Source organism: Panthera pardus, unplaced genomic scaffold, assembly GCF_024362965.1.
Source record: "Panthera pardus isolate Hobbes unplaced genomic scaffold, ASM2436296v1 HiC_scaffold_6, whole genome shotgun sequence".
NCBI classification, from domain to species: Eukaryota; Metazoa; Chordata; class Mammalia; order Carnivora; family Felidae; genus Panthera; species Panthera pardus.
The window spans coordinates 80,080,341-80,104,465 of record NW_026526991.1 but is presented as its reverse complement, the minus strand read 5'-3'; the positions used below and the strand labels follow the sequence as shown (position 1 = coordinate 80,104,465).

Below are 24,125 nucleotides of genomic sequence, written 5' to 3'. Positions count from 1 at the left end.
TCTATGTGACCTTTAATGTCCATTTGTCTAGCTCATTTATAAAAAAGCCCATTGATGCTTTTATTGGAATTATATTAGGACTGTTAATTAACTAAGGGAGAATTGACATCTTTGTAATGTTTAGTTGCCCTATCCAGTTCTAGGAGGTCTTTTCCTTTTTTCAGGTCTACCTTTGAGTCTTTCAGAAGTGTTTTAAAATTTTCCTCAGATTTCATGTTAAATTTGTAACTACTTTATCTTCTTTGTTGTTATGGAAGATAGTATTCTTTACCATTATATACTCTAAATAGTTCTTGTTTTTACAGGTGATTGCTATTTCTGTTTAAGTTTATATCCTGCTACTTTATTGAGTGTGTATTGTTTTAGTTAGTAGGAACATGAAATAGTTTTTTTCCTTTTCCTATTTTTATACTTATGTTGAATTTGTCTTTTTTGTCTGCATTGGCCTGCCCCTTTAGAGGAATGTTCCATGGTGTGGAGGTAGTAGTCATCCTTGTTTTGTTCCTGTTCATTTAGGAAACAACTTTGTTTTTTTTTCCATTAATTAACATGCTGATTTTAGGATTAAGGTCTGTATCATGTTAAGAAAGTGTTCATCAGTTCCTATTTTCTTGAGTGTTTTTAACAGATACGGGTATTCAGTTTTATCAGAAGCATTTTCAGAGTCTTGGCAATAATCATGTCATTTTTATGTTCAAATCTGTTAATATGGAGTATTTTGTTAATGAATTCCTTAATAGTGAACCAGCCTTGCATTACTGGAATGAATCTAACTTGTTCATTGCATATCATTTTCTTGATATGGTATTGGATTCTTTTTAGTAATATTTTACTTATAACTTTACCTCATTGTAAGTGATACTCTAAAAATCTCTATTCTTGTTTTGTACTGTCTTTATCAAGCTTAGCTTTCAATGTTGCATTAATGTTACATAACGCTAATGACATTTTCCTTTATTTTCAACGTTCAGTAACAATTTTAGAGCATTAGGATTATTCATTTTTTGAATTTTGGATAGAAATTTTCTTGAAGTGCTTTATCAGTGGGGTTGTTGCCTGATAGCTTTATTTTTTTTCCAAAACAAGTTGATCTATTTTTAAGTGGTTTTTTTTTTTCAAGCTCTAATCAGAACAACTTTTATAAGCTACATTTTTGTGGAGAATTGATCATTTTATTTAAGTTTTCAAATTAATTTACTTAGAAGCCTGCAGAGGAGTTTAGTATTAAAAAAATTCTTCTGCTTTAATTATTTCCCCTTGTCATTTAATTTGTATATTTGTACCTTCCCCCTTTTATTTTTTTAAATTTTTTTTAATGTTTATTTTTGAGAGAAAGAGAGCATGCAAGAGAGAGCGGGATGGGGCAGAGAGAGAGGGAGACAGAGGATCCAAAGTGGGCTCTGCGCTGATAGCAGCAAGCCTGATGTGGGGCTCGAACTCACAAACTGAGATCGTGACCTGAGCTGAAGTCCAGTGCTTAACCGACTGAGCCACCTAGACACCCACCCCTCTCTCTTTTATTTTGAATAAGTTAACTACTGTTTTTTTTTTTTTTTTAATAAATTCAGGGATTTTGTTAATAAGATTTACTTTCTTAGTCTACTTCAGTATCTGTATTATCTTTATTTTCTTTATTATGCTTTTTGAATTTTCTTTCTATTTTAGTTTGTGAGCTAGGCATTTAATTCGTTAAATTTTTTTAATTGATTAAAGTGTTCAATACTTAGATTTTTTCCTAATCATTGCTTTAAATGTATTCCATAGATTATATATAATGTTTTGATTAAAATTATTTCTTAGAAATTCTGTCATATGTTGATAGTGGGATATTTAAATTGTATTATGGTTGGGTGATAATGGAGCAGGTGAAAAGAATCCTGGATAATCTTGTTTAGAATGTTGACAAATGATAATTTCAATGACAACTGCCATATACTGAATATTTACCATGTACCTATCCGGTACAATGAAGTGATTTATATACATCATCTAATTTAAACTGTATAGCTTTGTTTTGAGCTACATATTATTTCCCCATTTTCAGATGAAGAAATTATGACTTAGATGGGTTTATGTAATTTGCCCAAGGCTGTGTAATGAGTAAATTGTTACGTTTAAATTTATTTATTTTTTATTTATTCCATTTATTTTTTTATTCCATTTTGTTATTTCTGTTTATTTTTTATTTATTATTATTTTTTTAAGTTTATTTATTTTGAGAGAGAGAGAGGACAGGAGTAGGGTAGGGGCAGAGAGAGAGGGAGAGAGAGAATCCCAAGCAGGTTTGGCGCTGTCAGTGTAGAGCCCAATGTGAAGATTGAACTCATGAACCGTGAGATTATGACCTGAGCTGAAATCGAGTGTTAGATGCCTCACTGACTGAGCCACCCAGGGGCCCCAAATTTGAATCCATTTTTGACTTCACAGCTGTGGCTTTTACTTAGGTAGTATATTGTGAGGTCACAGAGGTATCAAACAGTATGGCATAATTAGAACTGTTAGTAGCACAGTGTGACTGGAGTGAGGTTGGCACTTAATGGTATCATTTCTGGCTTGGGCAAGTAGTTCTTTGAGGTGCTGTTAACTAAGATGGAAAGCATGAAGCAAAGCAGGTTTCTATAAGATGATGGGTAAGTGTGATATACTACTAAGCAGCTAAATGGAACTGTCTGGTAGTTGGGTAAGTATATGGGACTGGAGGGCTATAGGTGGTGTGTGCTGAGACATATGAATTTAGATATTATTAGCTTGTAGGTCATTATCTAAATAATAGGTTTTGAAAGCGGTAATAATAATGTGGACGTTGGGAAGATCAGAGGGTGTAGGGAAGAGTGAAACTTAAGATTGAATGGAGAGGGGCACCTGGGTGGCTCAGTCGGTTGAGCGACTGACTTCGGCTCAGGTCATGATCTCATGGTTTGTGAGTTCAAGCCCCGCGTTGGGCTGTGCTGACAGCTCAGAGACTGGAGCCTGCTAAGGATTCTAAGTCTCCCCCTCTCTCTGCCTCTCCCCCACTCATGCTCTGTCTCTGTCTCAAAAATAAACATTAAAAAAAATTAAAAAAAAAAAGATTGAATGGAGAAAGAGCCTGAAAAGGAAACAAGAACAAAATAGTCAAACTGTTCAGAGGAAATATAGGAGATGGTGGTATCGCAGGTGCCAAGGGAGGAAGTTCAGAAACAGGGAGGATCATGATAGCAAGTGCTCTGGAGAACTAAAGAAAGATCAAGTAAGAAGTGTTCATTTAACTTAATAGTAACTGAAAGGAAAATTATTATCTTAAATGATGGATCCAGTGGAGTCATGAGGGTTGGGGGAGGAAGAAAAAAAATGGAGCAAATCATTTGGAGACAAGAAGTTTGGTTCTAAAGGGAAAGTGTGATAGGGTGGCGGTAGCTAGGGGAAAGTGTGAGGTTAAGGGTTCCTCCCTGCCCCTCTTCCTACTTTTCTCCCTCAGCCTCTCCCTTCCTCTTCCCCTTACGTATCTCTTTCCTTTCTTTTCCTTCTCCTCTCCCTCCCTTTATTCTACCCACTTTTCCTTCATGTTTTTCCTAATATGATATACTTGAACATATGTTACAGAGTGAGAATTTAACTTGGGACAATTTGGCGTCTTAGATTATGGCTATAAATATGAGTGACATAAAGAGATTTTAAAATGTTCAAGTATTAGATCAGAATGATATTTTGAGAGTTTCTTGAACCCAGGGGGCTCCTGGGTGGCTCTGTCGATTAAGAGTCCAACTCTTCGTTTCGTCCCAGGTCATGATCCCACAGTTTCGTGAGTTGGAGCCCTGTGTTGGGCTTTGCGCTGGCAGCATGGAGCCTATTTGGGATTCAGTCTGTCTGTCTGTCTCTCTCTCTCTCTCTCTCTGTCCCTCCCCACTCCCCAACTGGTGCTTTCTCTGTCTTTCTCAAAATAAACTAAAAAAAAAAAAAGACAAATTCCTTAAGTCTCCCCTTAAAAAAAAAAGTTTCTTGAATCCAGGATCATAGTCACATATACCCTTTATGCCCAGAAATAAATGTAATTGTCTGACAAATTTTAATGATCTTTGAAGTAGTAATGAAAATAATACCCGCACAGTGCTAAGTGTTTTACATACTTTAGTCAATTTAAGCCTTATCACCACCTCTTTGTCAGTTTTACAGACAAGAAAACTGAGGGAAGTTAAAGTTGCTAGTTGTTCTACACCTGCTATGGCAATATGATTCTAGAGTTTATGCTGTTACACAAGGCTGTATTCCCTCTCACTGTACTATAGTACTTATTTTCATGCCTTTAAAAACTCATTAGTAATATTTTTTGTTACAAATTATAATTCAGAACTAGAAGCTAAACTATTTTGACATTTTAGGGAAATCTGTTAGCATACCGAATAGTGGAGATTAGAAAAAAGAATTTCTGAAAAAGGTATATCAAGTACAAGCATGAATTGAAATTCTGGTTTTCTGTATTTTAGTTAAAATAGTGAAATGTGTGTGGGACAGGTAGAATCCCTTATACAGTATCTTAAAAATTCAGCATTATGACACAATAATAGCATAGATAAGATAATTGAATGATCCTATAGGGTACCAGTCAGAAATTGATATATTCTTTAGTTTTTAAATACCTAATGACCTTACAAATGTCTTTCCTCAGGGAAAAATGCAATTTCCATTGTGAGCTGCCTTCCAGAATTTATGGTAGAACTTCACTGACGTTGCCACTGATGCCAATGTGGAATAAAGGTCTTTATAATTTAGAAAGTCAAAATGTATACATGGATTACTGCTAAAATTCATTTAGTTACTCTTCTTAAACTTGAAAACACATAATGCAAATACTTTTGAATTTTTAGAAGAACATTTGAAAATAAAGTAATATAATCTTTTTATTTTATCCTTATCAGTATTTTTGTCTTATTTCATCTTGGCAGGTAGCTTTCCTTTCATGACCTTTGTATTTGAACCTAATCACAATCTAGTAATGTTTTGTTGTCAAACTAATTTCAACATTACTTTTTTATAGAAGCAATTCAAATTGATTTTAATATGAAAATTCTTTTGCCTATTAGAAAAGAAGTTAACACAGAGGCAGTTGGATCAGCTATTTTAAAGTAATGATTCCTCCTCTTAGGTCAGTTTATTGTAATAAATATTTAATTGATTTGACTTGCCAACTGGGTCATAGGGCCATTGCCTGCACGAATGCATCTGTCTTGCTCACTGTTACCTTCTCAGTGCCCAATGCCTGTGACTAGTACGCACACTAGTGCTTTTTCTTAACTGAATGTAGATGGATGATATATTTGAGTACTTTCAGTCAGAAATGCACTGCTTATGGTAGTGTATTATTATGTAAACACTAAGACACTATTACATTGTTTTATTGCCTAGGTCTCACATGGAAATGTCATGTTAAATTTAGAAATACTAGTTGTAGGTTTCAGAGAATGGTCCCTGAGGAATAGTCCTGGAATCTTCATTTTCAGTCTCATTGCTTTTACTTCCCTTATCCTTTCTCCTTTCCTTCCCTCTATTCTCTTTCTTCCTCTCAACCTATTCTTTCCTTTCTCTTTGACAATCCTTTATTTATTTATTCTCTAGTATCTGGAGTCCATCTTTCTCCAGCTTCTCCTGAGATTATACTGGACCATGACCGCTCTTCTCCTTCAGTTGGCTGCCTGTCTTCGGAACCCATCATTTCATCACCAGAGAATACACACACAGATGACAGCATTGTCAGTCAAACTGTTCCTAAAGCACAGGTAAAGACAAGTGTATTTTTTACAAGAAGTTTGCGTGCTTAAAAAATTGCTTGCTGGTTTAAATGAGGCCTTTCTGATTTTTTTTTTTATTTACTTATTTTTCTGAAAGAAATATTTTTGTAGATATTTTGACTTGGAGGCTAATATCTAGAATTCCAAAAACTGAGTAATATGTTTTGTGGCATAATTGCAAAGTATTTAAGTAGCTATAGTTACCAAAATACAGTTTTGAGTATATCATTTGTTAAAATTGGCTTAGCTTTGCATTTCAAATCTTGGACTTCAGAAGAAAACAATAATTACAAAAAAATATTTCTCTGTTCAGGGAAGCTAACCCTGTGTTTTTAGATATTAGAATGTTCATTTCAATTTTAGAGTAGAAACCAAAAAGACAGTAGTCATGGGGTTTATTCATTCACATATTTATTGATCCAGGCATTGTGTTAGACGTTACAGTTAGTCCAGATTTCAAAAGTGAATTATACAACCTTGAGTCACCTGTTATCTTTACCTAGAGAGTGATGATCAAGTAGCAGTTATTGATAAATTTCAAATTCTGACTTACAATTTAAAATATATACAAATTCTGGATGTGTGTATAAATTTAAGGACTGGTGAGTGTCAGATGTGTTTATAGTTAATTGTATGCCTTCAAGCATAAGAAAACGTTTTAAATTTTTAGTGCTTTGCTTGCAAAATAATAAATGCTTTAGACTCTAAAGTTTAGAGACAGTTTATTTCTTAACTACAAAGATCAGGTTGTTGTAACAGTTTGAGGTCTTCTGTTGATTTACTTAAAGGGTGAAATAATTTCAGAACCTTTGCTACAACTTAATTTCCAAATGTGGTTTCTGGTGCCCTTTGGATGTTTTCATTATTGGTACAGTGTAAACTTTCCCTCTTGTGTATTTTTTTTTTTAATGTGGTTTAGATTCAGCAATCAACACACACTCATCTGGATATCTCACTTTTTCCATTGGGTTTAAATGATGAGAAAAGTAATGGAACAATTGCCCTTGTGGATGATTCTGAGGATCTTGGAGCCAATGTATCAAACATACAGCTTCAGCAGAAAATTTCAAGTCTGGAGATTAAACTCAAAGTTTCTGAAGAAGAAAAACAGAGGATTAAAAAGGTATATTTACATTTGCGTAAAAAATAAATGTTTGAATCGTATAAGACTTGAAACTTGATATAGTCCCAATGTCTGATTAAGAACTCATGAGTTGGGGCTCCTGGGTGGCTCACTTAGTTGAGTGTACAACTCTTGATTTTAGTTTTGGTCATGATCTCAGGGTTGTGGATCGAACCCCTCATTGGGCTCTGTGCTGAATGTGGAGCCTGCTTAAGATTCTCTCTCTCTCTCCTCCCCTCTCTAAAATAATTTTAAAAAATAATAAAAAAAAATAAGAATTAATGAGGGGAAGAAGATGCTGTCTTCCCTTGGCTGTAGATTTAAGTTAGTTTTATGAGTGTATCACTTAGAAAAGTCTTTGATAAGCAATTGCTAATCTTAGATATGTACTTTTAAAGATAGGAACATCTCTACTAGATTTTGTTCCTCTAATGTTTTTCTTCTGATTTATTTTCATTTACTTTGAAAACCGGTAGTGTTGTATTTCTTATATGATTAGAAGATGTGTAACATTGACTTGTCCCTATGGGAAGTTACATATCATGGGATATTTGCCCAGAGTACTTAGATACGTAGCTATTTTAGTGAATTATTTATTTATGTTCTCATTTCTTTTTCCTACAAATACATCTATAAAAAGACTTTTGCAAATTTATAGAAAGTATATGTAGAGATAGTTTGTGCTGATTACAGTTAGTTTAGATGCTATTATTCATTTATTAGTGTAAATAATTTTGGTGTTATGTTAATGTTAATATTGGTCTGGAAATGATAGGGGGGCATATAACCTGTAATATTGTTGAACTTTAAACCACACTCGTGTGAGTTCTTTCCTTACCAAATGTTTTATGCTGTGTTCATTGAGAACACTGAATATATTGTATGCCACTATAAAATATTATAACATTTATGCTTGGATTTTTCTTTAGGATGTGGAATCATTGATGGAAAAGCATAGTGTCTTAGAAAAAGATTTCCTTAAAGAAAAAGAGCAAGAGGCCATATCTTTTCAAGATAGATACAAAGAACTTCAGGTAAACCCGGTGAATTTAAAATTTAATATGTGCGTCTTTTGCTGAAGTATGTAGTGTAATTTCAAAAAGTGTTCAATAAATACTTTATGAAGGGTCAGATGCTTGCTTAAATATGTAAAATAATTAACCAACAATGGATGAAATTGATGATAAATGGCATTTTGAAAAGTATGAATCTGTGAGAAGCCCTGAGTGCTAGTTGAGACTCAGTTTAGTGTAAGATATGGTTTCTGATGGATGAAACTTAGAAGTTGATTTTCTGGAAAAAGAAGAAATTGATATTCTGATTTTTCTTACTGTGACTACATTGAAAGAATTTGGAATCCTGTAAATTCCAAACTGAGATATTTAACCTTTTTCATAAATTGTAATCAGTGTCTCCTCTTCTTCCCCCCAAATTTTCTTAATAAACTTGTTTCTTCTACACTTTCCCATCTCAATAAATGATAGCTCTGTATTTGCAGTTGCTAAGGCTGATACATTTACTAACCATGTCTGTTCCTTTATCAAAACTTATTAGTTCTACCTTCAAAATGTCCAGGTTTTGACTATTTGTCATTAGGGTCACTATTCTAAGTCATCCTTATCTCTCCCTTGGAATACTAAAGGCTCTTCTGATTAAACTTTTTGCTTCTGTCATTGCCCACTTAAAGACCATTCTTCCCATTGCAGCCAATGTGATCTGTTTAATACTTAAAGCTGATCATGTGTTTTCTCTGCTCTGAAACCTTCATGGCTTCTCATCTCACCCAAATTAAAAGCCAAGTAAGTCCTTAAAATGGGTTGCAAGGCAATGCATTCTCTTTTATACCTCCCTCCCCATCTTTTCCCTGCCTCTTTCTCTTCAATCATTGTGGCTTATCCCTATGTCTGGAACACTCTTCCCTCAATTCTCTGCATGGTTTTCTTTCTTGTATCATTCAGATCTCTGTGCAAATACTACTTTATCAGAGAAGACCTTTCCAGATAATACTGACATCCCTATCAACATTCCCATTCTGTTTTGTTTTTCTCCATAGCACTTTTTACTCTTGACAAACTATATATTTAGATGTTTATTTGCCTAGATCATTTTAATGGTCTCCTAAGTGGTCTTCTAGCCTGTACCCTTGCTCTTCTCCTTAATGAGTTTTTATTTCAGCAGGTAATGTTTTTAAAAATGTAAATCAATTCATGTCCCAACCTCAATTCTCAGTCTCCTTCCAATATAAATCTTCTGGCTTCTCCAATTTTTCCAGCTGTTTACTTACACCAAAGTTCTTAATAAGGTCCAGGTGAATGTGTGAGTCTGTGTTGGAGAGGGCATTCCTTGGCTGTTGGAGTGGTGAGCGGAGGGAAATGGTTTGTGATTCATTCACAGTCTCTCTGACTGGAATGCTCTTCTGTCTGCATAGATCTGTTAAAAGAAAGAAAAAAAGCAAAACTTGAAAATAAGGGAAAGGGTGAGCTGTGTTCCTTCACTGCCTTATGGGGATATTGTTTAATAGATTTAGGATTATATCAGAGAATGTACTTTATTTGACTCACTGTTTACTATTGATTGGAAGTCTCAGATATGTTGACATTCCATGTTAATTTTTTTTCCAGAAGAGACGTAAGTAATATCTGTTAGAAAAGATAACTTCAAAAATACTCTCTATTGTCCTGTAGGACATTGGTGAGTTTTTGTCTCCAATCTACCTCTCTTAGTCTAACACACCATTATTTAAATTTTCTCTGTCTCTCTCTATATAAGAAGTATATATGGAACATATAGAGAGAAATATAGAAAATATAGAAATATAGGCTATATATAGAAAATATGGAATATATATGAGATATATATGTGATAAATATATATACACACATACCTTCAAATGCTCTTTGAACCAGTCTTAACATCTGATTCCCTCAATCTTAACATAAATTATTCATTTATTAATAAATGAGGAGAATAAGTTCTTGGCATATGTTCAATTTATATTTATACAAGTCACATTTTAACTGTTTGAAAATTATACTTTTAACATTCTCACTGAACCCTAGCTTCCTTCAAATACCTGCTCAAATGCTACTTTCTTGTAGATTTTTTCCTTGACCGTGCAATAGAAAATAAGACCGTCTGTAAATGCTTAGCATTTCCTAGTTACCTTTCTTTGCTTTTTTCCTCTTCCTCTTAGCATTTATTCACCTGTTACTTTGTTTTGATTTGGTTATTTTTTGTTTTCTCCCATCAGAATGTAATCTATGAGATTAGGAACTTTCCTTCCCAGTACCTAGAGCAATACCTGGCATATAGTGTGAGCTCACTTAATATTCTTGAATGAATGAATGAATTCACTAATATAATGCCGCCTGCTCCCCAAGGGCTAATTATGTTGTGTACAGCCACACTTACCAGCCCCATACTTGGAATTCTAGTGTTTATTGACAGATGTAGTACTGAATACTAAAAGAACGTTGTGTTTTTTTCTGCCTATACTGAGTGACATTCTGGGCCCTTTAGTGAGACATATACCTTTGCAAATTCAGTTTTAAGTTTTCCAGTCTATCTACGAGAACAGTAACACACCTGAGATACGATCGAAGACCTACATATACTTTGACCTTTTCACTGTAAAGACCAGTATAAATTCCAAGTGGTATTTTCATGGTTGTCATTTAGCTCTCACCATTAACAGTGATAAGAGTAACAACTTGAGTCTTGAAAACTCACATTCAATTTAAAAAGATCTGTCTTTTATAGGAAGCAGTACTTCCAAAGAAAACTTTTTTCAGATGATTTTGGTTCCGCACCAAGAAGGGTCTCTTTCCTTTTTATACCATGTGAATAAAAGGGTAAATTGACTTATGGAGTATTTTATCACCTTGGCTAGGTAAGTGACAAAAAAATGTATTAGGTGGTCTCATAGCCAAATTGAACTAAAAGGCAAGCATGCTATTTAGCAAAGCTTTTGGTTGTTGTTGTAGGTCTATGGCTCCATGTTGTTCTCTACATTTTTTTTTCAGTCTGCTTTTGTTCAGGTTGAATAGTTTTTATTGTTTTATCTTGTAGTATACTAATTTTTTTCTGACCCTTTCATTTTGGTTTTGAGTCAGTTTTTGCTGTTTATTTAGTTTAGTATTTTTCAGTTATAAAATACTGATTTGGTTCTTTATATCTTCTACTTCTTTGCTGAAACTTTCTTTTTTCCTTACATTTCAGTCATATTCATAATTACTTGTTTAAGCATTTTTGTAATGGCTGCTTTAAAATCCTTGTCAGATAATTTTAACATTGGTATCAGCTTATTGCTGTCTGTTCATGGTGTTTTCTTATTCAAATTGAGGTTTTCCTGATTCATAGTGTGATGAGTGGTTTTTAATTATATCTTATGCATTTTGGGCATTTTGTATGACACCTCGGATCTTGATTAAATCATGCATTTTAATTGGTCTCCTGACACTGAACATTTGGGGAAAGGTAGACGCCACTTTGTTAATCTCAGGTATAGGATGAGATTCCAGGTTTCCTACTTAACTGCCTTTAACCTCCTGGGTAGGAGGGGTACCTCCCTACTCCTGGGAAACAGTGGCATTTCAGGCCCCCCATACGCTTGGCTGATACACCCTGCTTGGCAGGAAGAGAGATACCTTGTTACTCCTCTCCATGTGCTTGTACTGATACCATGGAGCAGGGAGGTCTTGTTACCTCTGAGTGGTTGTAAAAGTTCTGGTTCCTCACTCAGCTTTTTCTGACACAGAAAAGGGGAGAGAGCCTCCTTGTGTCTGGGTGGGGATTCAAGTCCTTAAAATGCCTCTATGTAAATTTGGTCTTCTCTGTTATCACCTCAGGGGGTGGGGGGTGGGATGGAAACATCCCTGTAGCTCCTTAAGGTGGAAGTCTGGGCATACTTAGCACTTTGGCCTTTGCTCACAGAGATGGACTGGCGTCCTATTTTGTTTTTTCCGTGGGGTTCCGCTGTCATCAAGCTTTTACTATCTAAAAGCTTTTTGTTCTGCGGGGTTGCCCTAATTGTGGTCCTTTGGCTAGAGAGGTATCGCTTTTCTGGGGGTTTTTGTTTGTGCCCATTGGTATTTCCTGGTTGCTAACCATTCCAATACCCAGTTTGGGATGTATGAGGCTGAAGGAAAACTCCCAGAACTTATTGCTGCATCATTCCTTTTTGTCCCCAGGACCCTAGATCTCTCTTCTTACCATCATCTAGAATCATCCTACATTTGTTTTAAATATAATGTCTAGGTGTTTTAGCTGTACTTATTGAGAAAAATAGGGAGAAATGCATTATTTTCTCTTTGTAAGTGGAATAGAAGGGGCACCTGGCTGGCTATGTCAGTAGAGCATGGGATTCTTGGTCTTGGGTTGTGAGTTCGATTCCCATGTTGGGTCTAAAGATTACTTAAAAATAATTTAAAAAGTCTTTATAATTGGTATAGAAAAGAACATTCTGAATTTAAAATATTCTTTGTTGTAGCTATCGTAGGAAATTAATTTCAGTCTTAAAATACATTAAAACAGATATTTTTAGTACATTTTTTAAGAAATAGTTTACATAATCAGTGAGTCATTGTAAATAGAGGAAGGGCAAATAAAAATATGGATAACTCGGGGTGCCTGGGTGGCTCAGTCAGTTGAACATCCAACTCTTGATTTCAGCTCAGGTCACAATCCCAGGGTTGTGGGGTTGAGCCCTGGGTCAGGTTCCCTGCTGAGTGGGGAGCCTATTTAGGATTCTTTCTCTCTCCCTCTGCCCTTCTCTTCTGCTCTCTCTCTTTCTCTCTCTTTCTCTCTCTCTAAAGTAAAAAAATATATATGGATAAGTCAAACTGGGAAACTGGGAAATAATTCATAAGTCTCTATATTTGCCTTATACTTATGAAGTTTGTGTATGTATAGTTATATGTGTCAGACTTTCTGGAAATGTATTTTCGATAAAAATATTTCAATTGTATTGTAAAGACAAAGTTCATCAAGAATTTATTAGTATTTACTATCTGACCTCCTTTCTGGGGATATAGCCTTTTTTTCCAACTGATAGGAAGCTAGTTCAGTCTAATAAATTTTTAGGAATAGGAGGAGATATAATTAAATTTGTATCAAAAGAGACCATTGTATGTTAAATATATATATGAAATACTAGTAAGAGTGTTTTTTTTAAATTTTATTTTTTATTTTTTAAAATTTACATCCAAATTAGTTAGCATATAGTGCAACAATGATTTCAGGAGTAGATTCCTTAATGCCCCTTACCCATTTAGCCCAACCCCCCTCCCACACCCCTCCAGTAACCCTCTGTTTGTTCTCCATATTTAAGGGTCTCTTATGTTTTGTCCCCTTCACAGTTTTTAATTTATTTTTGTTACATTCATCTGTTTTGTCTCCTAAAGTCCTCATATGAGTGAAGTCATATGATTTTTGTCTTTCTCTAATTTCACTTAGCATAATACCCTCCAGTTCCATCCATGTAGTTGCAAATGGCAAGATTTCATTCTTTTTGATTGCTGAGTAATGCTCCATTGTATATATATACCACATCTTCTTTATCCATTCATCCATCGATGGACATTTGGGCTCTTTCTATACTTTGGCTATTATTGATAGTGCTGCTATAAACATGGGGGTGCATGTGTCCCTTTGGAACAGCACACCTGTATCCCGTGGATAAATGCCTAGTAGTGCAATTGCTGGGTCCTAGGGTAGTTCTATTTTTAGTTTTTTGAGGAATGTCCATACTGTTTTCCAGAGTGGCTGCACCAGCTTGCATTCCTACTAACAATGCAAAAGAGATCCTCTTTCTCTGCATCCTTGCCAACACCTGTTGTTGCCTGAGTTGTTAATGTTAGCCATTCTGACAGATGTGAGGTATATCTCATTGTGGTTTTGATTTGTATTTCCCTGATAATGATTGACGTTGGGCATTTTTTCATGTGTCGGTTGGCCATCTGGATGTCTCCTTTGGAGAAGTGTCTATTCATGTCTTTTCCCCATTTCTTCACTGGATTATTTGTTTTTTGGGTGTTGAGTTGGATAAGTTCTTTATACATTTTGGATACTAACCCTTTATCTAATATGTCATTTGCAAATATCTTCTCCCATTCTGTCAGTTGCCTTTGACTTTTGCTGATTGTTTCCTTTGCTGTGCAGAAGCTATTTATTTTGATGAGGTCCCAGTAGTTCATTTTTGCTTTTGTTTCCCTTGCCTCCAGAGACGTGTTGAGTAAGAAGTTGCTGCGGGCAAGATCAAAGAGGTTTTTGCCTGCTTTCTCCTTGAGAATTTTGATGGCTTCTTGTCTTACATTGAGGTCTTTCATCCATTTTGAGTTTATCTTTGTGTATGGTGTAAGAAAGTGGTCCAGGTTCATTCTTCTGCATGTCGCTGTCCAGTTTTGCCAGCACCGCTTGCTGAAGAGACTGTCTTTATTCCATTGGATATTCTTTCCTGCTTTGTCAAAGATTAGTTGGCCACACGTTTGTGGGTCCATTTCTGGGTTCTCTATTCTGTTCCATTGATCTGAGTGTCTGTTCTTGTGCCAGTACCATGCCGTCTTGATGATTATAGCTTTGTAGCAGAGCTTGAAGTCTGGGATTGTGATGCCTCCTGCTTTGGTTTTCTTTTTCAAGATTGCTTTGGCTCTTCGGGGTCTTTTCTGGTTCCATACAAACATTAGGATTATTTGTTCTAGCTCTGTGAAGAATGCTGGTGTTATTTTGATAGAGATTGCATGGAATATGTAGATTGCTTTGGGTAGTAGCGACATTTTAACAATATTTGTTCTTCCTATTCAGGAGGTTGGAATCTTTTTCCAATTTTTTATGTTTTCTTCAATTTCTTTTATAAGCTTTCTGTAGTTTTCAGTGTATAGATTTTTCACCTCTTTGGTTAGTTTTATTTCTAGGTATTTTATGGTTTTTGGTGCAACTGTAAATGGGATCGATTCCTTGATTTCTCTTTCTGTCGTTTCATTGTTGGTGTATAGGAATGCAACCGATTTCTGTGCGTTGATTTTATATCCTGAAACTTTGCTGAATTCATGAATCAATTCTAGTAGTTTTTTGGTGGAATCTTTTGGGTTTTCCATATAGAGGATCAAGTCATTTGTGAAGAGTGAAAGTTTGACCTCCTCCTGGCTGATTTGGATGCATTTTATTTCTTTGTGTTGTCTGATTGCAGAGGCTAAGACTTCCAATACTATGTTGAATAACAGTGGCAAGAGTGGATATCCCTGTTGTGTCCCTGATCTTGAGGGGAAAGCTGTCAGTTTTTCCCCATTGAGGATGATATTAGCGTTGGGTCGTTCATATATGGCTTTTATGAGCTCGAGGTATGGTCCTTCTATCCCTACTTTCTTGAGGGTTGTTATCAAGAAAGGATGCTGTATTTTGTCAAATGCTTTCTCTGCATCTATTGAGAGGATCATATGGTTCTTGTCCTTTCTTTTATTGATGTGATGAATCACGTTAATTATTTTGAGGATATTGAACCAGCCCTGCATCCCAAGTATAAATCCCACTTGGTTGTGGTGAATACTTTTTTTAATGTATTGTTGGAGCAAGTTGGCTAATATCTTGTTGAGGATTTTTGCATCCATGTTCATCAGGGAAATTGGTGTATAGTTCTCCTTTTTTAGTGGGGTCTCTGGTTTTGGAATCAAGGTATGCTGGCTTCATATAAAAAGTTTGGAAGTTTTCCTTCCATTTCTAGTTTGTGGAACACCTTCAAGAGAATAGGTGTTAACTCTTCCTTAAATGTTTGGTAGAATTCCCCTGGAAAGCCATCTGGCCCTGGACTCTTCTTTTTTGGGAGATTTTTGATTACTAATTTGATTTCTTTGCTGGTTATGAGTCTGTTCACATTTTCTATTTCTTTCTGTTTCAGTTTTGGTAGTGTATATGTTTCTAGGAATTTGTCCATTTCTTCCAGATTGCCCATTTTATTGGCGTTAATTGCTTATAATATTCTCTTATTATTTTTATTTCTGCTGTTTTGGTTGTGATCTCTTCTTTTTCATTCTTTATTTTATGTATTTGGGTCCTTTCCCTTTTCTTTTGATCAAACTGGCTAGTGGTTTATCAATTTAGTTAATTCTTTCAAAGAACCGGCTTCTGTTTTCATTGATCTGTTCTACTGTTTTGTTTTTTTTTTTTTTTTTTTGTTTCAGAAGCATTAATTTCTGCTCTGATCCATGTTATTTCCTATGTTCTGTTGGTTTTGGGTTTTATTTGCTCTTCTTTTTCCAGTTCCTTAAGGCGTTAAGGTTAGGTTGTGTATCTGAGATCTTTTCTTCATTCTTCAGGAAGGCCTGGATTACTATATACTTTCCTCTTATGACCGCCTTTGCTGCATCCCAGAGGTTATGGGTTATGGTGTTATCATTTTCATTGGTTTCCATGAAATTTTTAACTTCCTCTTTAACTTCTTGGTTAGTCCATTCATTAGCAAGAGTTTTTAACGTTTTTTTTAAAGTTTGTTCATTTTAAGAGAGAGCGCACAAGCAAGGAAGGGACATAGAGAGAGAGAGAGAGAAAGAGAAAATCCCAAGCAGCCCTCACATTTTCAACATGGAGTCCAATGCAGGGCTTGAAATCACGAATGGTGAGATCATGACCTGAACTGAAACCAACAGTCGAATGCTTAACTGACTGAGCCACCCAGGTGCTCCAGCAAAAGTGAGTTTTTAAATAGGGAATATATATTAAATTTCATGCTTGAATTATGGCGTGCAGGCATCCTTCAGCTACCTGAAAGTCAATATATTCTCTGTAGCATATGGCAATCCATATATTTTGTATATTAAGACATATATAACATATAGATCTTATAAATGTAGAACTTAATGAAATAGAAAAAAATTTCTGTTATCTGTGATGACAGAGTTAATATATTGGTGCCTATTTCTGTATGGTACCTTAAATAAGACCAAACATTTCAGAATACAAAGAGATAGTACTAACAAGACTGGATCAAATTAGTTGAAAATCCTTTCTCTTTAAAAATGTTGGTATGCTTATGTTTTTATAAGAATAGTATGTTTATTGTGGAAAATGTGGACAATTCAGAAAAATAAACATAAAAGAAAATTCCTACCTATTTCTCACCATAAACAAGTCAGGTATTTTCATGTGATCTCAATATAGGGCTCAAATTTTCAGTTTTGTAAGTAAATCTGCCTGTAATTAGACCATTGTTGGGTGTGCCTTTAAGATTTTAGTCTACCAGATAAAGAGTAATTAATAAATGTAGTGTTTGAAAAACCTTGAACGAACTTTCTTTTTTTTTTAAACATTAGCTATTACAGAGAATTCTAGCAGTGTTGTTTTTTGTGATATGGTCTAATTACCAGGATAGGTGGAGGGGTGTGAATGTGCCCATTACAGAAGGAAATAATGAATACTGTGAACTGTGCAGTACAATGGGGGCGTGCACTACCTCTCCTTTCCTGTTCTGTCCAGGGTGTGTAGCCTCACCGCCTCACCAGAGGAAGACAAGTGAGTCATGCTGCGTTTGTCAAAGGGAGCTATTTAGAGGACTTTTCACGAAACTTGAATAGAGAACTCCTCTTAGTACAACTTGGATGCCAATTTCTTTTGTCTTCTTTTTCTGACTCCCATAGCAAGTTAGTCTGCAGGTGTGAGGAGCACTGAAGAAATTGGGCAGCTTAGCAGATCACAACATCTCATAATGCTGCCACCCTAAAAAAAATGAATCAACAGACACAGCTGGTTATTAAACTATCATCTCTGATAGTTGTCAGAAATGTTAGCTATGGCTAGCTTTGGGCATTTTCTGGATAAACTTTTTAGAGGCTGGGCCTATTCTTCCAACTGCCATTTCCTATTGAAATGCCTCCTGGTTATAGTACGTTGATTATTCTGTTTGGGAATTAATTAAAAGAAAACAAAACAAAAACAATTATGTGAAAATACAGTTTTCATTTTATATAGTGTTTAAGCTGATTTCACGAATGGAATTTATACTGCTTCAGGTTTCTACCTATATTCTGTTGCTGATATCACAGGTTATACTAATTAATATGAATAGATATTATTCTTAATGTTTTTGTATACTTTTTAAAAGTGAATACTAGTCAGATGTTGGATGGTTGGACTCTTAGCCAGAAGCTATTTTGATAATTGTGCTTTATGGCACTTGGCTGAGGGTAGATTTGAGCAGTGGCTTAATACCTCTGAGCATGTAGCTTGGGGAGCCAATATGCGAGGAATTACCCAATTCTGCACAGGTAACCCAAAATGTAGCTGCAGTCCTGCCAAGATGTAGAGTATGCTGAAGGAAATACAGATTAAGCTTCTCTTGAAGACATCCTATTCATTCATTGATCTTTAAGGATGATTAACAGCATTCTAAAGAAGAGGGAAAAAATGAAAGGAAAATAAAGATTTTATGTTTTGGTTGGTCTCATGTGCATTTCATTTAATACTGTATTGAAAAAATATTTATATTTTTGAGAGAGAGAGAGAGAGAGAGACAGAGACAGAGACAGAAACAGAGTGTGAGCAGGGATGGGGCAAAGACAGAAGGAGACACAAAATCCAAAGTAGGTTCCAGGCTCAGAGCTGTCAGCTCAGAGCCTGGTTTGGGGCTTGAACCTGTGAACTGCGGGATTATGACCTGAGCTGAAGTTGGACACTTAACCGACTAAGCCACCCAGGCACCCCATTTTTAATGCTGTATTTTAGATTGGGTGAGATATTGGGAAATGAATACATTTCAGTTGGCAGGAAACTCATCCCCTTTAAAATCTTTATAAAGGGAGGGGCACCCTGGGTGGCTCAGTCAGTTAAGCCTTAGACTTCAGATCAGGTCATGGTCTCAAGGTTCATGGGTTCGAGCCCTGCATCGGGCTCTGTGCTGATGGCTGGGAGCCTGGAACCTGCTTCAGATTCTGTGTCTCCCTCTCTCTCTGCCCCTCCCTTGCTTGCATGCTCGCTCTCTCTCTCTCTCTCTCAAAAATAAACATACATTAAAAAATTTTTTTAAAGATGAAAACCTAAAAAAAAAAGTAAAAAATCTCTATAAAGGGGGAGTCATTATAGCAGATGCATCTAAGAATTTTTTTCTTATTCCAAAATGAATTGTCAAATCCCGTGTAAATTGGGAAGACTTTTTTGTCAAACTGTATTTAAAAAATAAGCATTGAAGCAACAGGTTTATATATTTTTAAAATTTATTCAAGACAAGCTGGTAGAATTACACATATAAAAAAGCATAATTTTGAAGATATTTTATTTAATGTGTCAGTTATACATTTCTTAAAAATAAGATTTTGGATCAAAGTAATAAATTTAAAAATATTGCTTTATGTAGTAGTTTTCACTGATTTCTTGATTTTATCACTGATTTCACTTCCTTTAAATTTTGAAGCCATAGTCCTCAGTCATGGCTCACATTAGAATCTCTAGGAAAAGCTTTAGAAAGTGCTCCAAAACTCTCTCACCAGTTAAATGATGTGTGTTCAGGTGGTTCAAACAGCAAAAGCACATGCAGTACAAAAGGTATAACTGTAATGAAGAGCTCACTCCTCATCCCCTGAACAATCCACTTATTTCCTCTTCTCAGTAGGGAACCACTGTTGGTTCCTTTATCCTTCTAGAATCTTTCCTAATGCATACAGAAGCCAACTATGAATGAACAAATGAATGAATGAATGCATAAATACCCTTACTGTTTTAGATTGAGAAATGTACTTTAATTATTCGTTTTAAAAAATTTCCTCCATATTTAAGAGTATTTCTTGGAGGGGGGCATTTGGGTGGCTCAGTTGGCTAAGATTCTGACTCTTGATTTTAATTCAGGTTGTGATCTCACTGTCCCTGAGATTGAGCCCTGCCTCAGGCTCTGCTCTGACAGTGTAGAGCCCGCTTGGGTCTCTCTCTCTCTCTCTCTCTCTCTCTCTCTCTCTCTCTCTCTCTCTCTCCTCTCCCCAATCCCCGTCAAAATAAATATTAAAAATTTAAAAAAGTTTTTCTTGCAGGCCCTTCCATAGTGGCTCATTAAGAGATTTCTTACTTTCCTTTTTACAGTTATCTGAATATATCATTCCATTTTTTCTATTATGAAGTATTGCTGTCAAAATCTTAATTTCAATCTATTTTTTTGATTATTAATTTTCTTTAGAAAAACAAATTTCTAATTTGTTTTGTTTAAAGTCAAATAATTTTATTAGAATATGCCTAGTATTAGTCAGTCTGGGTTGATTTCCCTAGATTCACAATGTATCCTTGTAATATACATAGTTTCAATTCCTTTTTTAAAATTTCAGGGAGTTTTTATTAAATTATAAATTTAATCCTTGTTTTATTTCTTATGTTTTTTCCCCTCTGGTGACCCTTATCTTATATGTGTTGGATAGTGTTTGTCTTCTGTTAGCTCTTAGTGTTGAGTCTTTTTCATTGCTTTCTTCATTTCTTTTTGACCTAAAACATGTTTCCCCTTGTATTTTATTTCTCTTAAGGCATTTTCAATTTAGCTTATTTGGTCTTATGTTCTTTTTAGTTTAGTCATGATTTCTGAAATGATTCATTCTATTATAAATCTTTCCTGAAATTTCTCCTATCATTTGAGTCTTTCTGTGTTATGATTTATGTTGTTCCTTAGTTTATCACTTAATATCTTTTAGTTCATTTTGAAATATAAGTGTGGAGTTTTAAATTTATTTTTTTAATTTATATTTTTGCTGTGCTTCTGTTTTCTGTAAGGCTGTCATTTGGTTCCTTCTATTATATATATAATGTTCTATGGGGTTTGACTTTAATACTTTTCTGTTATTTGTTTTTATACATTAGTTTTCTTGAACTTTTAAAAGAGAAGAGTGGTTGAAGATAGTTTTATGCCCTCATGATTATGTAGTTCTCTGTATAGCTTTTAACAGATTTTAACAATTTTAACAGATTAAAAAGTTGTTGCCACGTTTATAGATTTTTCTGACTGTTCCCTTCTTTTTAAAAAAAAATTTTTTTACACTTATTTATTTTTGATAGAGAGAGACAGAGCACAAGTGGGGGAGGGGCACAGAGAGGGAGACACAGAATCCAAAGCAGGCTCCAGGCTCCGAGCTGTCAGCACAGAGCCCGACGCTGGGCTCAGACTCCCAAACCATGAGATCATGACCTGAGTTGAAGTTGGACGCTTAACTGACTGAGCCACTCAGGCGCCCCTGACTGTTCCCTTCTACTTTTATCTTGAAACTCTCTTTTTCTTCTCTCTTTATTGTCTCTGGCCTGGTCAGTTTAGTTTCTCCTCAGTCTGGGGCTTTCTCCTGAAATTATTTAGTGTTTATTAGACCCCGGGTCTGCTAGGCCATTGATAACTTACTGAGGACTACTTATACTTACTCCCTATTGGAATATATAGGCCCTACGGTTTCAGCTGCTCTCCTTATATTGGCCTGCTTACCTCTCTGGTTAATATCTGTTAGCTCTTTTGGAGTTCCCATGTCTGTCTGATAGCCTGTTGCTTTCGTCTTTCTTGCACAAAATCTGTTTCCATGAAGGTCTTGGGACTGTTCACAGTTTATCTTTACTTGCTCGTATTTTGACAGCCATAGAACCCTGTGACATGTATTTTTGTGAAAGCTATTGCTTATGAGTTTTTGATTCTACTTCTATAGGTGCCCTGTGTTTTTGTGAGGGACTTTTGAGAGATCTGAAAACTGTACCACCACTACTGCCATGTATCCACTATCTACTCACTGTTGTTTATTTTTAAAGGGAATTGTCTGTGATAGGAAGGGTTACATACATGCTATTACTGAGGATGCTTACCTCTTATGGAATTAGCAGTAGTTTGCAGGGAGTTGGAGGACCCAATCACACTTGATAAAATTTGAGGGAAAATACCATGTTTTATTTTTGTATACTATTATTTGATACTTGTAGGTGCCTGTGAGAATTGTTGAAATGAAGACAATGTCTAGAGAATAAAAAAAAATGCTTGGGATACATTTATGCTGCTGCTGCTTTATGCTTTGTTTTTGTTTTCAATTTTATAGAAAGTCAGTTATATTTTCCTCAGAGTCATTTAATTGCTCATGCTTCATTTCATTTTTTAAGTAAAGATAATAACTTCAAAAATTAATTTGAGGGGTGCCTGGGTGGCCCCAGTCTGTTAGGCGTGGGATTCTTGATTTTGGCTCAGTTCATGATCTCACAGTTTGTGAGTTCAAGCCCCATGTGAGGCTCTGCGCTGGCAGCTTGGAGCCTGCTTGGGATTCTCTCTCCCTTTCTCCTTGCCCCTCCCCTGCTCACACTCTCTGTCTCTCTCAAAATAAGTAAGTAAACATTAAAAACAATTTCATGAAGAGGGTATTTTTGAGTGTATCTGTGGAGCTACTACTTATTTGATTCTTTGTTTTTCTACGCATGTAACTTGTATTTGTACCTTTTTATCTGCCTCTGTAGATACAGACTACAACATCATAATTGATATACTTAATAAGGACCTTAAGTCATTCTCTCCCACCTCCAAAAAAGTATTAATTATCTTAAGAATAAACTTTGTTTTATACTATTTCTCCTCATTCACTATCTTTAGTCTCTAATTTAGCAGTTAGCAGTCTTTCCCTAACTTAGGTGGTTAGCAACTTTTTAATGAGGATCATTTTTAGAAAATAAAAATTGTATGTTTTTTTCAAAATGAAAAAAAGCTTAATCTCTTGTTTGTAAAAACGTTAGCTTGTTTGGTACAGTTTAAACAATGGGACAAAATTATGAACATTTTAAGAAGCTCCCCCCAATTTTATGATCAAAATAGACAGTTTTAAAAAGAAGTAAAAACAATTTCTTTAGTACTTTTCTAACCAATGTAAAAAAAAAATGTATACTTTAAAATTGGATTATTTGTTACAGTAGTAGTATGAAATTAATGTGAAAATTGAACTTTTAGTCCCCCAAAATGCCAAGATTTGGGGGAATTTTTGAAAACTGTAGTTTTTTGAAATTTCATGCTTATTCATATTTGAAGGCAGTATGTGATTTTTCTCATTCCTGTTCTAATAGTTCAGAAGTCAAATTGTTCTTTTATTTACCAAAACTTTTGAAGTCATTGGAAGAATACCATCTTCCATTCTACAGGCCAATTGGCCATTGTGGGAATGTTTTCACTCCCTCACACAAGAATAGAAATTTAACTTGTTTGCAGTATTTCCTCAAATCTATGCTGAGATAGATTTTTTTAAGACACACCATCAATTTATTAATAGATTTTTTTTTTAAGTTTATTGAGAGAGAGGGAGGGAGCGAGGGAAGGAGGGAGAGTGAGAAAGAGGGAGAGAGAATGAATGAATCCCAAGCGGGTTCCGCACTGTCAGTGAGCCCATTGCGGGGCTTGAACCATGAACCGTGAGATCATGACCTGAGCGGAAACCAAGAGTCACATGCTTAACTGACTGAGCCACCCAGGCAACCCAATAATAGATTTTGAGGGGACAGAAAAGACAACATTAAGTGTGTATTTCCATACATCCTAATTTTGGAGATCTTAAAGTATGATAAAATATACATCTTTGATTTGATGCAGTACATAAAATTTGTATTCCAAATACTTTTCATATTTAGCATTTGTAAGTAGTTTAGTTAGAAATATAAAATATTTAAAAACAATGAAACAAGTAAACTTTCAGTCAGTTTAAACTAAACTTCAACTATTTCAGTAATGAAATGAAGTGTTTTCTCCTGTTTTTAAATTTGAAAATAGTTCCTCAATTTAAATGAATTAGCCTCATTAAAGAGATTTCCAACAGAAAAAAAATATTAATACCAAGAAATGGATTGAGAGTCTATCTTAAATTTAAGTCCTATCTAACTTCTCAATATGATTCTGCATAAAATGCCTTCACGAAGATTGTATTACCGCTGTATACTCGGTTTTAAAATTTTTAGTCATTTTTAATTGTGAGTGATTCAAGCCTAGATGCTAATTTCATAGCTATAATTCCTTTAAAAGTTGTTAGTACATGTCGACTTGAGATCTGTGCTAATGCAGGGGATTATATGGACACATTTTAGAAATGCTATAGAATTGTCATGATGATACTTATTCTGTGACATTGAATTTTGTCTTGATTTTATTATTATTATTTTTAATTTTAATCTTTATTTTTGAGAGAGGGAGAGAGAGAGAGAGAGAGAGAGAGAGAGAGAATGGAGGGGAACAGAGAAAGAGGGAGACACAGAATCTGAAGTAGGCTTCAGGCTCTGAGCTGTCAGCA

The 24,125-nt window shown here is 35.1% G+C and overlaps 1 protein-coding gene across 1 annotated transcript in view; it reads left to right on the top strand.

The window, feature by feature from the left end:
• CCDC91 (coiled-coil domain containing 91) overlaps positions 1-24,125 on the top strand; it is a 350,703-nt gene that overhangs the window by 120,051 nt on the left and 206,527 nt on the right. Inside the window, 3 exon segments of the mRNA XM_019452336.2 lie at positions 5,593-5,753; positions 6,685-6,888; positions 7,818-7,922. Coding sequence (XP_019307881.2) covers positions 5,593-5,753; positions 6,685-6,888; positions 7,818-7,922 — 470 coding nt within the window.